The sequence below is a fragment of the Sabethes cyaneus genome, chromosome 2, assembly GCF_943734655.1.
Source record: "Sabethes cyaneus chromosome 2, idSabCyanKW18_F2, whole genome shotgun sequence".
In the NCBI taxonomy this organism is placed as follows: Eukaryota; Metazoa; Arthropoda; class Insecta; order Diptera; family Culicidae; genus Sabethes; species Sabethes cyaneus.
This window is the reverse complement of record NC_071354.1, coordinates 117400284-117418551: the sequence shown is the minus strand read 5'-3', so window position 1 is coordinate 117418551 and position 18268 is coordinate 117400284. Positions and strand designations below refer to the sequence as shown.

The following is an 18268-nucleotide window of genomic DNA, read 5'->3' as shown; positions in this document are numbered from 1 at the left end:
AACAAAAGATATATTTTTAGAAATGTAAACACTGTATTCTTCTTGTCAATCTGACTGAACATATATTTGTAAATATATTTTTATGAGCTGAATTTTCATTTCAAACACAAGAAAAACGTTTGAAATTTACAAAATCAATGACGACTCATTTACCTTGAAACAGAGCTGCCACAAATAAAGATATTTGTGCATGTATAAATTTGGGACCTATCATTTATTTGAGTTGCTGGGATTTCTGGCTCTACTAAGGTTCCTAAATTTTAAAGTATGAATATGAATATATGGTGCTACCACCGCCTTAGCAGAACATCCGTTCATAGCAATGAGCCTATCATGTCAAAAAGAGTTGTACATATTCAACGATTGGTCATGCTTCCAAACTCTTGTTTGAAGGGCCAAAAAGGAATTGATCGGTAAGCAACATCACTTACACGTACCAGGGATTTAGAGAATCTCCTTCCAAGAGCTAAGTCGCCTGAGTCAATCGTTAAATAAGCCGTCTTAATGCAGAATGACTCCAGCAGGTGGGGAGAAGAGCCCGCTCATTATCCGCTATGTGCTGTTAATCGGGCCAAGATTAACCCTAGAAAGTTGACTATTTCACTCTCCCTAGGCACACCGCTTCAAACAAGTGCTCTGATGGTCCCTCCCTCTTCCCGATTCTAGTTTATTTATCTAATACAGGTGTTATATTTAAGTGTATTTTATTGTATTAAGTACATAAGTAACATTACCTTTTTAAGTCTGTACCTGCATATTTGCACATTTGTTTTATTATCTGATACAACATCTACATCCAATGCTAATTTTTACCAAGAACGTACGTACGAAGACGTACTACGGTACCAAGAAATCCGTTGCAATTGGCCCTGTTAGCCTTATCGACTTCATCAGAGGGCTTTTAACCTGTTCCTAAAAAGAAAGAGAAAAACCAAAGAGACCAGAAAGCAGGAGAAAGCACAGAGGTCTTGACTTCATATCCCCGTGATGATTCCAGTATTGTGACTCATAAACAGCATGATTCATATCAAAAAATACTATGCTCATGCGAGATTTACGGTGGCTCAAAAACCTAAATTTTAAATTACTCCATAAACTATTTATGTTATTTAAAAGATTAGATCAAGAAAATAAAATACTCCAGAGAAAACGCCAGGGTCCCAAATTTATGCATGCACAAATATCTGTACTTATGGCAGCTCTTCCTTGAAATCAATATTTATCGTCGCGTGTGGTATGATTTACTCAATGCACAATATACGGAAACTTGTCATCGAAATGCAATACTGTTTGCTGAGCTATCCCGAGATAAGAAAAGACATTTTATTTTATAAACTGTACAATAGTTTCGGATCATACAATTGAACGTTTGTACTAATATTTCAAAGCGGTTAACAGTATAAAACCTCAAACAGATGACTATTCATTGTTTACCTGCCATACTATAATAAAACTTTTTTCATTTTGAGTGGATGTTGATTTTTCAGACTCAATTTCAGTACTACTCTCCATGTCACCATCACCTAAAAAAGAAATGAAGGGATGATATGAATATAAACCTAAAGTATAGCTACACGTAAAACTATAACACGTCATAAATTATGTAATCAATCATTATTTCAAGTTCTGCAGGACATCTGTTATACAATCTATGATATAAAGTGGACAAGAAATTATAGCAACATATACCACCGTGCCACTTTATCACATTGAGTGGTACACCAAAAACGTTCTGTGCGCACCACAATTTCTGGCACAATTCATTTCTGGCAACGTAAATATCGCCGTTGGAAAACTGGCGCAACAAAACGGAATTTTAAGCAACTGAGTGATGAATATCGACGTGTGAATGCTTCGTTATATAAAAGTTACGTCATGCGCGTTCAAACTTCGTAGGAAACCGAGGAATTTTTGGGCTTTCGTCAACTCGAAACGGAAATGTGCTTCAGTTCCCGGCAATGTTTATCTTGACGACACGGAATCAAAATCGAATTTGGATTCGTGTGAATTGTTTGCGAGATTCTTCGCTTCGGTTTTTGCCGATGATACTGCATCCGAGGTGGACTCTGAGATAGCCTCACAGTCTATTCCGGTTGATTTAGTTGACCTGAACACGTTCGATATTACTACTGATATGGTTTTAGTTTCTGCAAAAAAGTTGAAACGGTCGTTCTCTGCTGGACCGGATGGTATTCCATCTGTCGTTATTGCTCGATGTTCACCTGTGCTGGCTGATCCCTTGCGGTGTATATTCAACAAATCGTTTGAGCTAGGCGCGTTTCCTACTATCTGGAAGCAGTCTTTTATGTTCCCGGTATTCAAAAGTGGTGATCGTCGGAATGTAAGGAACTATCGTGGCATAACTAGCCTCTCTGCTGCTTCGAAGCTATTCGAAATAATTGTAAGCACTTTCGTTTTGTCCCAAACAAAAAATTATATCTCCACCGATCAACACAGATTCATGCCTGACCGATTTGTTTGCACGAATCTCCTCGATTTTACGTCTACATGCATTACATACATAGAACAGAAGGCTCAAGTCGATGCAATCTATACTGACTTGAAAGCGGCGTTCGATCGAATAGACCATGGCATACTGTTAAAGAAAATCTCGCGGCTTGGTGCGTCACAGAAGTTTACTGTATGGCTGAGTTCGTACTTGCGCAATAGAGTTCTGCGGGTAAAACTCAACAACTGCTGCTCTACTGAGTTTCCTAACAATTCTGGTGTCCCACAAGGTAGTAACATGGGACCTCTGTTATTCGCATTATTTTTCAACGATGTTACTTTGTTGTTGGGCGTTGGCGTAAAACTTGTATATGCCGATGATATGAAACTTTATCTGCCCGTACGTTCCATTGAAGACTGTCACCAACTACAAGAGCTGCTGAAAGTATTCGTATGCTGGTGCCGTACAGTGAACCCAATAGTGTTCCAGTATCAAATCGATAACCAGCAACTAGCAAGAGTTGATCACGTTAGCGACCTAGGGTTTTTGCTGGATACCAAGCTCTCCTTCAATTTACATCGCACTAATGTCATCACTAAGGCAACACGTCAACTCGGCTTTATCTTGAAAATTGCTCGGAATTTCAACGATTCTTATTGCCTGAAGGACTTATATTGTTCACTGGTGCGTCCGCTACTCGAATACGCTAGTTTAGTGTGGTGTCTTCAACAACTTGGTATTGAACTTGAGAATTGAACGGGTACAAAAACGGTTTATCCGGTTCGCACTACGAGACCTACCTTGACGTGATCCAGTGAATTTGCCCCCGTATCCCGACTGCTGCCTCCTTCTTGGCATTGACACTCTTGAACGACGCAGAAAGATCGAGCAAGCGATGTTTGTAACTAAGGTGATTAATGGTGAAGTCGACAGCCCGAGAATTCAATCGCAGCTGAACTTCCGTGCCGTGCAACGTACCCTTCGATCTACTGGTTTGCTCCAGCTCAGCTTCCATCGAACGGCGTTTGGATTTAACGAACCGTTGGCCTTCAACGTGCGTACCTTTTGCAGAGTGGAGGATTTGTTCGACTTTGGCGTGCCGTCTCACAAATTTTTGCAAAAAATATTATTGTGTAACTTTTAGAATATTAGACATTGTGTTGCTATACTTTCATTAAGACATACAGTTAGATGAATTTTCAATTAATCTATACCTATAAAGAAGGATTTCTGTCTGTCTGTCTGTCTGTCTGTCTGTCCGTATGTTCCTTATAGAATCGAAAACTACTGAACCAATCGGCATGAAAATATGCATGTAGAGGGTTTTTGGGGCCAGGAAAGGTTTTAGTGATGGTTAGAAACCCCTCTCCCCACTAAGAGGGGGGGCTCCCATACAAATGAAACACAAATTTCTGCATAACTCGACAACTAATCAAGCAAATAGAACAAAATTTGGCATGTGGGTGTTTTCGGTGACAAGAATTTATTCTATGGTAAATTGAGACCCCTCCCCTCTTTATAAGGGGAATTACAACTCCTCTCCTCTTTAAAAGGGGGGGCTTCCATACAAATTTCCTCATAACTCGAGAACTAATCAAGCAAATGGAACCAAATTTGGCATGTGAAGGTTTTCGAGGGCAAAAATATTTTCTATAGTAAATTAGGACCCCTCCCCACTTTAAGAGGGGGGGCTCCTGTACCAAAGAAACACAATTTTCCTCATAACTCGAGAACTAATCAAGCAAATGGAACAAAATGTGGCACGTGGGTGTTTTTGGAGACAAAATTTTTTTCTATGATGAATTGGGACCCCTCCCCACTTTAGGAAGGGGGGCTCCTATACAAATGAAATGCAAATTTCCTCATAACTCGAGAATTAATCAAGCAAATGGAACCAAATTTGGCATGTGAAAGTTTTCTAGGGCATGAATATTTTCTATGGTGAATTAGAACCCCTCCCCACTTTAAGAGGGGGGGCTCCTATACAAACGAAATACAAATTTCCTCATAACTCGAGAACTAATCAAGCAAATGGAACCAAATTTGACACGTGGGTGGTTTTGGGACCCCTCCCCACTTTAGGAGGGGGGCTCCTATACAAATGAAACACAAATTTCCTCATAACTCGAGAGCTAATCAAGCAAATGAAACCAAATTTGGCATGTGAAAGTTTTCGAGGGCAATAATATTTTCTATGATGAATTGGGACCCCTACCCACTTTAGGAGGGGGGGCTCCCATACAAATGAAATTCAAATTTCCTCATAACTCTAGAACTAATCAAGCAAATAGAACCAAACTTGGCATGTGGAGGTTTCTGGAGGCAAAAATATTTTCTATGGACCCCTCCCAACTTTAAGAGGGGGTGCTTCTACACAAATGAAATACAAATTTCCTCATAATTCGAGAACTAATCAAGCAAATGGAACCATATTTGACATGTGGGTGTTTTTGGAGGCAACCATTTTTTCTATGATGAATTAGGACCCCTTACCTTTTTAAGAGGGGGGGCTCTCATACAAACGAAATACAAATTTCCTCATAACTCTAGAACTAATCAAGCAAATGGAACCAAATTTATCATGTGGGTGTTTTTGTAGGCAAGAATATTTTCTATGGTATATTTTCTATGGATTTCCCCACTTTAAGAGGGGGGGGGGGCTCCTATACAAATGAAAAACAAATTTCCTCATAACTCGAGAACTAATCAAGCAAATGGAACCAAATTTGACATGTAAGTGGTTTTGGACGCAAGATTTTTTTCTATGGTGAATTGAGACCCCTCTCTTCTTTAGAAAGCGAGTTATGGCCCATCTCCCCTTTAAGAGGGTAAGCTTCCATACAAATGAAATGCAAATTTCCTCTTATCTCGAGAACTAATCAATCAAATGGAACCAAATTTGGCATGTGAGAGTTTTAGATGGCAGAAATTTTTTCTATGGTGAATTACGACCCCTTCCCCTTTTAAGAGGGGAGCTCCCATACAAATGAAATTCAAATTTCCTTATAACTTGAAAACTAATTAAGCAAATGGAACTAAATTTGGCATGTGGGAGATTTTGGAGTCTTGAATTTATTTTACGATAGTTAGAGACCTCTCACCCCTGTGGTAGGGGGATATGGACTCTCACACAAATAAAACAGAAATTTTTGCGAAACTCAAAAACTAATCGAACTCGAAAAATTCGAGACTCTTCCATAAAACATTACTATAAACTATCTATAGTAACACTAGATCATTCAGGACGAGACGGTCGCGAGTGTTGCCGGTGACCCGCCGTCGGAAGCGCCGCCCACTGGGGGGCTTGCAAAACTCGAGATTGTGACAAAGATCATCCGAGATTCATGATTTATGTACAACACAGGTTAATTTGTGGCAATACGAAGTTTGTCGGGTCAGCTAGTAAACAAATAAACAAGGTGTGAACTGGGAGTTTTTATTTTTTTTTGCTTATATGACTTTTCCGTTAAAATGATACCCCACCCTCTACATCCAAATTTTTTAAAGTTCATGAGCGGTAGAGCTTATTACTCCGGCCAAAATGGAAAACCTCAACGTTGCGATGTTTGTCGACGTCGAAACGGATGAGGAGGAAGTTGATGAGCTAGATATAACTCCGCTTAGTTCACCTCTTTTGAACTTTCCTCCCAGTTCTTCAGTCTAGTGATGTCCGTTAATCGTTCGATTAATTCAACTAATCGATAATATTCGAATAATTTTTAATCGAATACTGCCAGCCCAAGTAGTTGAATTAATCGAATAGTTCAATGAGTACGAATAATCCCCGAATAATGCTCGTTAATCGTTCATAATCGTTCGATTAATCGAATTAATCAAAGAAATATTCGAATATTTTTAATCGAACACCACTCAACTATTCGTGAATTAATCGATTAGTGCAGACAACGCAAATTTCGGACATCACTACTTCAGTCTCGTCTGGTTTCCCAGCCTCGTCCGGTCTTCCAGCTCCGGACCAACAGAATACCCAACAAATTAAGGCTTATCCGGATGACTCGCAGGGGCCGTTTATTGTCTTCTTCCGGTCCAAATTGAAGCCTTTGAATATTGTACAAATTGGCAAACACCTGGCACAACAATTTCCTGACGTAACAGAGATATCAAAGGTGAGACCGAATAAACTGCGAGTTTCCGTGAAACGTAATTGCCAGCTGCGAGCTTTTTACGAGAGACTATCACATGTACATCCCTGCCAATGATGTAGAGATTGACGGTGTAGTTACCGATAGGAACCTCACCGTCGAATACATTTTGGAGCATGGCGTTGGCTATTTCAAGAACTCCGTGTTGCAAAAGGTAAAGGTGCTGGACTGCAAGCAATTGCATTCAGTATCGGTCAAAGACGGGAAGAAAATATTCTTCCCTTCGGAACCTTTTCGGGTAACTTTCATCGCATCTGCATTTTTAAACTACATCTTTCTGGATAGGATTCATCTCTCTGTACGCCCTTTCGTACCGCTGGTCATGAACGGACAGAACTGCAAGCAGTTGGGTTATATAGCCACCTACTGTTGCAACAAGGCACGTTGTAGCAAATGTGGCGGTAATCATGTGGAGAACGCTGAGAAGTGTCTTTACTGCGATGAAACCCCGTATGATCTTGCGGCATTTCCACGTACAGACAGCGCGAGGAAAAAAATTATGCGCTCCTTTAGGGAACGCTCCAACCGCTATTTTGCAGAAATACTCAAGAGAGCCGAGCTATTAACCAAAAACAAAATATCTACACCGTATTGCGGATTTTCGGCTTTCCAGTCAGTTTTATATTGAAAACGGCTTTTTTATACTGCCTGACGTTTCGGCCTTTGGTTTTGGCCTTTTTCAAAGGTAATACGGTTACGTTTTCTTGTCTAATCGTTGATTGCCAACGGAAGGAAGTTCGAATTTAAACAGCTCCAATCAGGGATGGAAGATCAGTGATTTTGATAAAATCTGTGAGTTATCGCCACACGCACAGATCACGATCCGTACAGATCATGACAAACAGTGAATCATTAGCATTGATCACAAGATTTTGTTCTCTAAACAGTTTCAGTAGTCGATCACAGTGTTACATCTTACCTAACTGCGAGAAAAAAGGTCACACATGTTGTTTGTATTGTGATTCATACGATGCACACAACCAATCGTCTGTATCTGTTATATTTCTCAACGCAATCATGCAATGAGCATGATCTGACATGAGGTTTGTCATAATCTGCACGGGTCGCGACAAAGTGTTTGTCGCTTACAAGTAGTGATCTCAATGAATCTAAATCTGATCGCTTCTATGATCTTGATCGCTAGGAGCGATTTTTTTCCATCCCTGGCTCCAATTGCATTGGTTTGGAGACAAAATAATGTACACACCTAAACCTTTTGACCATAGTGCACAACTAGGTGTGTACAGTATTTTGGGCTCTGGGGGCTCTGTAGCCGCAAGGTTACCGAGTCTGCTTTGACAAGCGAATGGTCATGGGTTCGAATCTTAGTAGAATCAGGCCATTCGATGTCAAAGTGACTTTAGCATGGGTTTATTCTCTGGCCCATCATCACCCTTCCTTCATGCTGAGTTCTACATTATCACGAAGACGCTTCTTATGGTTAGTATACTGGTATGAGCACCTAATGAGGAAATGGTTTTGAACCTCAGGAGGACTCACCAGTGCTAACTATAGCGAGGCGAAACAGGTTTGGTATAGTAGGACATGCATCGAAGCATGCGTAAAACCCTCAATACATAAGCACGCATAAAAAAAATATAAGCTTATCGTTTACTCAATAACGATAAAGCACAGAAATGCAGTGCAGAATACAGCATACACCCGGGCAACATTACAATAGATCAATAATGTTGTGGTCAAAGTGATAAGCCCATACAAAAAAAACATCCCAATTATTCATTATGATCCGGGTATACCTAAATTTGGACCAAATGAAGTGAAACTCTGTAATCTATTATATTATGGCTCGAATGTGTCGGGAAACGCAAAATCGTCATTTGGAATGCTTTCAAGGCCAAATTATCGCAGGTTTAATATTTCATAGGCTCAGTTTCAAACAAACAAATTACAAAGTTGTTTACAGATTTCTTATCGAATTTTGTGATAGACTTTACATATAAATACCAATTTATATGTCAGGTAATGTTTCGTCACTAAATGTAGACCTTTTCATGCGTTTTGGAGACAATGTTTTTTTGAATGAGTATTGAATGAGACTCTTTTTATTCTGACATAAGCGATCACTGTCTTGTGTTATCTACATTTACTCTGAGAAAGCTGTAGTGCCGCGATGTCTGACAAAATCTGTCGTTATCAACACGCAACTCAATGAATGTTTTCAGCTCACAATACCGGAAGGAACAGCAGAAGCTAGGTCACAGCTAGAATTCGCTGTTAACACTTACCAAAAACCTGAATTAACCTACCTAGCGGTGTGACCTGGCCTTTCTACTGTAACCAAGCTTTTATTAGTATCTCAGGAAGATTTCTAATTGAATTGACGATATTTTTAGTTATCAGTTATCAAAATCGTTATTTAACAGTAAAATTCACAAGTACGCACTGCGTGCAATAATTAGATTTTCTTTCCTAAGGTGCGTAATTATTAGTAATCGCTATTTAATTTACTTTATTTATATTTAGTTTTATAATATTTACGTTATTTTTTGAAGACCTGAATGAATATAAAACTACAAGATATACAGCCCTAAGGGTTGTACGAAAGGATAACGTAGGACTATATCAGATCATTAGAGGTTAGAGCAAAGACTAATGTAAACTGCATTTCTGGTATATGTACGTTTATAAGAATCTGTGAGCGCCATTGCTTAAGTGAATGTTTAAAGGAGAAGAGCGAAAAATTCAGATTCAATTCTTCATTGAATGCAATGGTGGCTTTGAAAATACTTGGACGGGGGTTCATAAGCACAACGTCTGCAACCATTTAGACATAGAGACATTTCTTTTAAAAATCACTTGTGTGCATCATAAAGATTGAAATAGTAATGAATGAAATACAGATAATTGTAATAAATATGATTATGCCTAGCTTGGCATGTTTCAATAATCTTACATTAACTCGCTTGTGGCATTTGAAAGGGTCAGTAATCATAGAAAAATTGTTCCCTCCAAAAACCTTCACATGCCAAAATTGGTTCCATTCGCTTGATTAGTATGAGAGCCCCCTCCTAAAGAGAAGGGCGGTTTCAATTCACCATAGAAAAAAATCTTGCCTTATAAAACCACCACATGCCAAATTTGGTTCCATTTGCTTTAATAGTTCTAGAGTTATGAGGAAATTTGAATTTCGTTTGTAAGGGAACCCCCCCGTCTTAGAAGGGAAATGGGTCTCAGTACACCATAGAAAAAAATCCTGCCTTTTGAAATCCCCACATGCCAAATTTGGTTTCATTTGCTTGATTAGTTCTCGAGTTTTGAGGAAATTTGTAGAGGAACCCCTCTCCTACACCCTCCTTAAAATTACCCTCTTAACCCGCCCTTCATAAAATGCTGGTCATTTTATCTATCCAACGACATATAAATTGTTCAGTTTCGTTCAGTAGTTTAGTAGTTATTAACATTTGAAATCATTCATTCGAACGTTACACTTCTATTTTTGTTTTCACAAAGTGCTACCCAGTCCCAGTATAGTAAACAAAGACGTAGTCCTACGTCAAAAGCAAAGCAAGTCCATGGATATAAATGTTCTTAAGAACTTGACCCAGTACCGGTGTTTTTTTTTGTATGCCAGAAGGCTATTGGGTTAAAAGGCCACTGCCGGTACCGGTACCGGTAGTAACGAAACCGGTAATACCGGCCAATTTTTTGATACTGAAATACCGGTTTTCGAAAGGCAAAAAACCGACATTTCCGGTATTTTCTAATCTGAACTAAATTTGATAGAAGATCATAAAACTCTTAGAAAAATAACTTGGTGTTAAGGTTCAAACACGGGTCACCATAAAAGTTTGTTGTTATTATTCTTGTTTCCATAAGAATCAGTACTTTTTTGTTGTATTTATGAAAGCTGGTAATACTATATGTGAGATTTGCACAACCAAATTTCAGGTTTGAAAACAAGGCGCAACCAGGGATACTTCCTACACTCAAAAAAATCATCACGTCCAGTTTACGTGAAAACATAAGTAATTCTCATCCACCGCACTTTTCATATAACATTCGCGTGAATTCAACCGCTTAGTTGGTTTCGAAGTACAATGATGGCCTAACAAGCCAGTCGTCGTATTTTCAAATCTCAACTAGGCGAAAAGCCTTGGGCTTAAACGTCTTTTCTAAGACTTCACTCTCATTTATCGACAGACTTGGCAGCCAGCTATTAGAGTACAAGACAGTTACGGGGCTAGTGCAACAATCCTACCTACTCTATCTAGCAGCACCGCCTAGACGAGATTCGAAAATACGACGACTGGCTTGTTAAACCGGCATCATACCTCGAAACCAACTAAGCGGTTGGATTTACGTGGATATTACATGCACAGCTACTTAGGCGGTGCTGATAGATAGAGTCAGTAGGATTGTTGCACCAGCCCCGTATCTGTTCTGTGCATCAATAGCAGGCTGTGAAGCCTGTCGATAAAAAAAGGGCCAAGTCTTAGACAGACGGTTAAGCCCAAGGCTTCGCTTTTTTCACTTGAATTATTGGTAGCTTGCACTCATACTTCCCGGTGTACGTGCGATCCCGGTAAATTTTATCAACTTTCCTCACATCGCTTTCGTAAAGCTTATTTCATAATTTCTTTACAATCATCATCTATGCCGGTTAGCGGACATCAATTCAATTCCCGGATCCGCTTGCTTGAGGCGTTTATTTAACTCTCCTAGTAAAGCCTTAGCTTTAGCTTTCCGCCTACGCTATACCGCGTAGTCAAAATTTCAAAAACGTCAGTTGAAAATGCTTCAACACACTCATACAATAGCATCGCAACATTGAAACGAGGATGATGATAACTCGTACCATTTTTCTGAAGACGTTTGCTATTGAAAGTACCACCATGTGAAGGCTAATTAGATTTACCATGATTCTTGAATAAGCAACATGTTCTCAGACAATTTTACAACCTTTCATGGTAATGGCTAGAAATTTTTACTACGAATCTATTATTTTTGTTATACATTGAAATAACGCCGAAAGTAACGTATAATAAATTTGACTAAACAACGCTAGGGCTAAACAGAAATCTTTTTAGCCAATATTTGCTGGTGCGTTATTTCATTTTTACGTTCTAATATAGTATACCCTTCCATGAGATTTCTTTCTGTGTAGCTTACTCTTGCGAGAAAACCCTGAGAATTGCGAAGACGGTCCTCTTTTTCTCATGCTTTGGCTGTTCTTGGTTTCATTTTCGGGTTGACAAATCAAACTTGTGCGTGAAATCCTCATTGTGCACAAAAACTGTGCGTTTTAGAATGATATATTTTGGTGCTAGTTAGTCCAAGGGTATTTCACATTTTACAAAAAAGTCAATTTTCATTGAAAAAAAAACAAGTCTAAATCAATTTTAAACGTGTGTTTGTTCAAAAATCACCAACAGAAAACTTCTGTGAGTTATCAATACTTTTCCATTTTTGACCAACGATAACGGCTGGCTGCATTTGACAGATCGTACTGGCTGCGCGAATTTCTCTCAAGGAGAAACTAGAAATACTCACAGTAAGAAATACGCGGAAACTAAAGCCAACGATTTGACATCAGTGTACAAAAACTGCCAGCACTTGCCACGGAGCAATATGCTGTAGCAGTGTGACTTGATTGTTTTCAACATGATCCGTTTCAGTTTTATTTACATAAATTTTGCACAATAGAGCGATATATCTTTCGATTGTATAACATTTCGCCGAATACCATTTCGCGGAAAACCAATTCGCGGATGACCATAACGCGGAATATACTGTTTCGCGGAAAACCATTTCGCGGAAAACATTTTCGCGGAAAGTACCATTTCGCGGAAAACATTTTTGCGGATAGTACTATTTCGCGGAAAAAATTTTCGCCGAAAGTACTATTTGGCAGAGAACCACCGCTCATTCAGTTTGGAAGCCGCAAAAAGCGGCTTCGCCGCTTTGTATTCAACGAAAGTTAAATCGATGCGAGGACTAGGGAAAACTAACTAGAGGTCAGTAGACCTAGGAAAACGAATAGACCTAGACAGATGTGATCTCTGCGGGGGGCTGTCCCCCTCGCAGTGGCCGGCGCTTCCGACGGCGGGTCACCGGCGAACACTCGCCGTTGTCTGCGGCCGGCTCGCCCTGAATCATCTAGGAAACATTTGCTACTAACGTGGTTTTCCGCGAAACAATATTTTCCGCCAAATGGTTTTCCGCGAAATGGTTCTTTCCGCCAAACAGTTTTCCGCGGAATAGTCCTTTTCGCGAAAGGGTTTTCAGCGTTTTGGTACTTTCCGCGAAAATGTTTTCCGCGAAATGGTATTCCGCGAAACGGTACTCCGCGATATGGTCTTCGGCGAAATGTTATAGAACCCGTGACAATAGCTTAAGTAGATTTCATAACTATTTCAATACTTGTTAATCAAACATTTAAGCAAACAGTATGCGTGTTCGATTGACTCCCTTTTGACAATTCTCGCTGTTCGATTGGCTCCCAAGATGGCTGCGTATCTCTCACCTCTGAGTATTTCTAGGAGAAACCAATCCAACATTGGAGCCAAGTTTATGGCTTTTATACATCCACATTTATTTTGGATCAAAAAATTAACGGTTTAATGATTGTGTTTTGCATGGGTTTTAAATCAATTTTTATTTTTTGATTTTTCAATAGTAAAATATTAGATTTTAATTACTCAAATGGAGAGTATTTCGAAAAAACAGCGATTTGATAAAAACTGTCACAAAAGTATTGGCTCTAAAGTTGGGATTGCTGGTTTAATAATAATTCCGCTCAAATAGTAGTGGAAAGAGTACAACGTATTCGTGTATATGTAAACAACACAATCGCGGTGTACAGCAAGCTTTTTAATTTTCACTACTGTTTTTCATTGAGAGGATTATTGGAAGATACAAGATATTTTTCAACAAAAGTGGGGTATATTTTCTGTATAAACTGTTTCTTTTGTTCAGAAACAAGTTGTAGAAATTACGGTAGGGCTATTCAAAATCGGGAAGAAAAAGTGCTTTAGTGGTGTGTATTTGTATGCGTATGTACACACTCGGCGGTAATCATGATTATCATGAAAGTTAATTGCCTGTGTTTGAACCTTAATGCAGACAAGATTCTTCGACTACTAACCTGAAGAGAGTGAAATGGTGGGTCAAATGGTCGGAGTTAAGTCAGACCGAACCAAGTGACAAAACTCTGATTTCGAGAAAAACGCGTTCAAAGTTTGCTGTTCTGTTTGGTTTATACGCATCAATCTTTCGAAATCATCTCATAACTCTGGTTGTTTGCAACATTTATGTTGTCTGATTGGAGCAAAATGTAGCTTCTAAAATTCTTGATCGTTTGCGGTTATTAACTCATTTTTTTAAATTTTGCGACTTGGTCCAGTCTGATTTAACACCGTCCAAATAATTGTAGCTCTTGAACCCATTTAAGGCACAGGAGTGCATCTTTTCTGTAAAATGTTTCATTGTATGAGCCAGACGAATGCGTTTCAATTTATTTTTGAACAACTTAATATTTAAAAGCCACTAAATTATTCGAAGATCTCAAATAATGAATTTAGGAAACAAGATCAGGGACCAGAAACGTCACTTACAATAGTAAATTGTTATTCAACTATGAAATAATTAAGCTTCAGTTTCAACTGAATCAGCGCCGCTTCGTTTCAAAATTGGCTTCAATCAGCGTCATTAAAACGATTATTACTTCATCATGACGACGGTATTAAAGTTTCATTTGTATTTCTCTATCAAATATTCAGAAGAAGGCCAGCAACTTTGAATACAATTGAATTGATTTTGAGCAACATTTCCTAACATTTAACGCATATTATGATTAACGTACTCAACATTTTTTATTTATTTATTTATTATTAAATCAACGGGCTCGAGATAGCCCCAATGATTGTCGATAGTCAAATGAGTAAAATACAAATACAAAAACAGTTAAAATATAAGTCTACATCACTCGCGGATTATTGCTCCCGAAAAAAAAGCTTGCAAATCTTCTGCCAAGTATTCGACGCGACAGATGAAAATCTAATAATGACGACACTTGATTAAAAACTCGCTGCAAGCCACCGAAAGCGCCATTCATAGAGTAATTAGTGCGACGAACTGGTAGTCTCAGCATGGCGCTATTACGCAGTGCTCGTGGTTGCACATTTATGTTAATCTGCTCCATAAGCACAGGGCTGTCTATTCTACCCTGCAGGCAATCCGCAATAAACAAAGCTCTAGAGGCAGCTCTACGAACATAGAGAGGTTCCAAGTCAATCAGCTGACAGCGGCTTACATAACTAGGTATTTGGAACGGGTCTCTCCATGGCAACCTTCGCAAAGCGAATCGAAGAAATCGGCGCTGAACTGATTCAATTCTCTCTGTACTGTTGTTGTAGTTAGGATTCCAAACGGGCGAACAGTATTCCAGGATGGACCGCACCAGTGAACAATATAGTGACTTAAGGCAATATATATCAAAGAAGTTTTTCGCGATCCTGAAAATGAAGCCTAATGACCTCGAAGCTTTAGCGATAATGTACGAGATATGCTCCTTGTACGTTAACTGCGGATCCAAGATAACTCCCAGGTCTTTTATATACGAAACACGTTCGATGGGTGTGCCATTGAGCTCATAACAAAACAGGATCGGGTCTTTTTTTCTGGAGAAAGTGATTATTGAACACTTCCCCGGGTTCACTAACATGCGGTTCACATCTCACCAAGCGGCAAAGGCCTCCAACTGATTTTGGAGAAAGTGACAATCGTCTGTCGAACGGATCTGGGAAAACATTTTCAGGTCATCTGCATACGAGAGTCGAGGGCATTTGATAGCCAAATTAACGTCGTTGAAGTAGAGCAGAAAGATCAAAGGTCCAAGATGGCTTCCCTGAGGTATACCTGAAGAGGCTAGATAGCTATCGGACCTACAATCTCCAATGGCATCCACCAGCTGTCGATTTGTCAGATATGAGCGAAACCAGCGCAAAAGGTTGTCGCTAACGCCCAGTCTATGCAATTTTGCAATTGCGATGTCATGGTTTATCTTATCAAAAGCGGCCGACAAGTCTGTGTATAAGACATCGGTTTGAGCACGGTGGTCCATACTTCCCGTTATGTATGATGTTAGACACAGCAGGTTAGTGGTGGTAGAGCGCTGGGAAATGAAGCCATGTTGATCGGCACTTAGATATTGTTTGCAGTGTGACAATAGAGGTTCCATGATTACCAACTCAAATAGTTTTGAAACTGCACTGAGCGATGTGATTCCTCTATAGTTGTTCACATCTCGTTTACTACCTTTTTTAGGCACAGGAAACATATGCGCAAATTTCCAACACGATGGGAATACGCCGCTAGAGATAGACATTCGGAATAGGTAGAGCAATGGCGTCAACAAACAGGATATGTGTCTCTTCAGGATGCAGAAGGTACTCCATCAGGTCCAGGGTTAAAGGACGACTTAAGCATGGAAGCGGCTTTTGTGATTTTCTCGACGTTGACATCAATGGCACCTAGTGTTTGACCATAAATTGGAACATTGCATGCTGCTAGGGCAACATGGTCAACGCTCAATACCTCGTTAGTGAAAACACTTGCAAATTTGCTGGAAAAGGAATGGCATATATCCTGAGGTGCGGCAGCGATTTCCCCGTTATACTCCATAGAAGACGGGGGGCCGGACTCTCTGCGTTGATCGTTTACATAGTTCCAGAAGCACTCCGGGTGACGCTTTAGTTTCCGTTGAATGCTCTGTTGATGCCGTGAAAAGCATTGCCTACTGGCTCGCCTATATAAGTGGCTCACTCTCGCATAATGACGTTTTAGCGAAAGCGTGCTGCTTCGTGAATCTCCGCAATGCTGCTCTTTTGAATGACTTCAGTTTGCGCAACTCATTCGTGTACCAAGAGGGGTGAGAAGTGTTGCGATGACTTTTTTTCGGGACGTGTCGACATATAACAGAACATGTGAAAGGGTTTGCGCCGCAGCTTCAACGTCCTCTGGATCAAGTACCTCTGCCCAGTCAATACTGGACAATACGTCATTAATACTATGCATATCAGCTTTACGGAAGTTGTAGGATATAGCCGCGGGAAATTTAATGAAGTCGCGAAGGGGCTTATCCTCAATACAGACTATCAGGGGTGGGTGGTGCAAAACTGGCTTAATTAGCGGACATGGAGCTGCGGTGATGAAGGGGGGCTTTTCTAATGAGCTCACGAAACAGAGATCCAAGCAACGGTTGTTTTCGTTAACTACATGGTTAACTTGATGAAGCATTGCAGCACTATAATTGTCGAGAAGGTTTACTGCAGCAGCGTGAATTGTCGAGTTTTCAGGATCCGGGAAGAGAAATCCGCTATGGACAGGTTTCCATGATATACCTGGCAGGTTAAAGTCGCCCAGAATGATGATCTCATCAAGAAGAGTCGCTTCTCTCATAATAGAGTACACCGATTGACAGTGGACATCAATAAGATCGTTGTCGCGGACACGATCAGGTGCGATGTATAAAGCGCAAAGAAAAAGTGTGCGATCACTTAGCTTGATGGCCGTCCAAATTTGCTCTACACAGTTCCATGCATTGTTCTCGATAGCCCTGGCTTCTAACCCGCGACGGACAGCTATCAAAACACCACCGCCGATAGATTTGCGGCTATTATTCGGGTTCCGATCGCAACGAAAAACCTCGTAATCGGATCCAAACACTTGACTGGAGACTGTTCGGGAATCGAGCCATGTTTCGCAAAGGGCAATGACATCATAGCAGCGATCTGAGACTGTTAGTCGGTACTCTTCAACATCAGAATTCATTCCACCGGCGTTTTGGTAGAAGACGATGATATCTTCCTTACGGCTCGGAGTGGAGCAATCCGTTTCTCTGACAAATACGTTAGGTGGATGTTGTCCATTTTCGATGCTGAAGCAAACAGGATTCTCGCCGTCGTCGGCGGGCTGGGCTATCCTCTCGTCAAAAGATGGCGCAACTGGACCATTTCCGCGAAAATTAACGTAGTCCACAGTACTGTGAATCGGATCAACATCAGGCAGCGAATGAACAATATCGCGCCCGACTGTCAATTTTCGTCATTTGACACAGTCACTAGCTTCAGCTGAAGGTTGCTTGAAACGTTCTGTTCAACAATGCCGGGCCCTGATCAAAATACGGGGATTTTTGCGCTTTTTGAGCATTCTTGCCATCAAAGGATCTGCCAGGAAAGAATTTGGAATATTTTTCAAGTCTTTCGAGTGGTACATTGATTAAACAAGGAGATGAAATCTGCATCTCAATATCTTCGAATAGTGGGAATGATAACAGAGAAGAGAAGATATCCGTGAAGGATTATGAAGAGGATGACGCTATGCAAGAATTCCGGTTTGGGGATGGAGGAAAAATTCGTGAAGAGACTGTAGGAGACCGGGGCATTAATTATGCTGTAAACTACAATACAAGATATTTGTAAATAATTAAAAGCGGGTTTCCCTATTTGAAATTTGAAGAAATGAAAGGAAAATTCCTGATGCGCTTAGAGTCGTTCATCAGACATCGATGAAAGCGAAAGTTTTTGCAATTGAGTGGGTCAGAAGGAAAGGGGTGTAAGTGACAAAAAGTGAATTTCGAGAAAATCAGCTCCAAAGTTAACATCATCTAGAAAATTCGTCAGGTCAAACAATACAA

At 40.1% G+C, this 18268-nt stretch overlaps 1 protein-coding gene across 1 annotated transcript in view; it reads right to left on the bottom strand.

The window, feature by feature from the left end:
• Positions 1-1299: 1299 nt before the first annotated feature.
• Positions 1300-18268, bottom strand: part of LOC128734593 (JNK-interacting protein 3) — a 700363-nt gene continuing 683394 nt past the window's right edge. Inside the window, exon 11 of the mRNA XM_053828867.1 lies at positions 1300-1523. Coding sequence (XP_053684842.1) covers positions 1420-1523 — 104 coding nt within the window. The 3' untranslated portion in view covers positions 1300-1419. The remainder of the gene's footprint in view (positions 1524-18268) is intronic.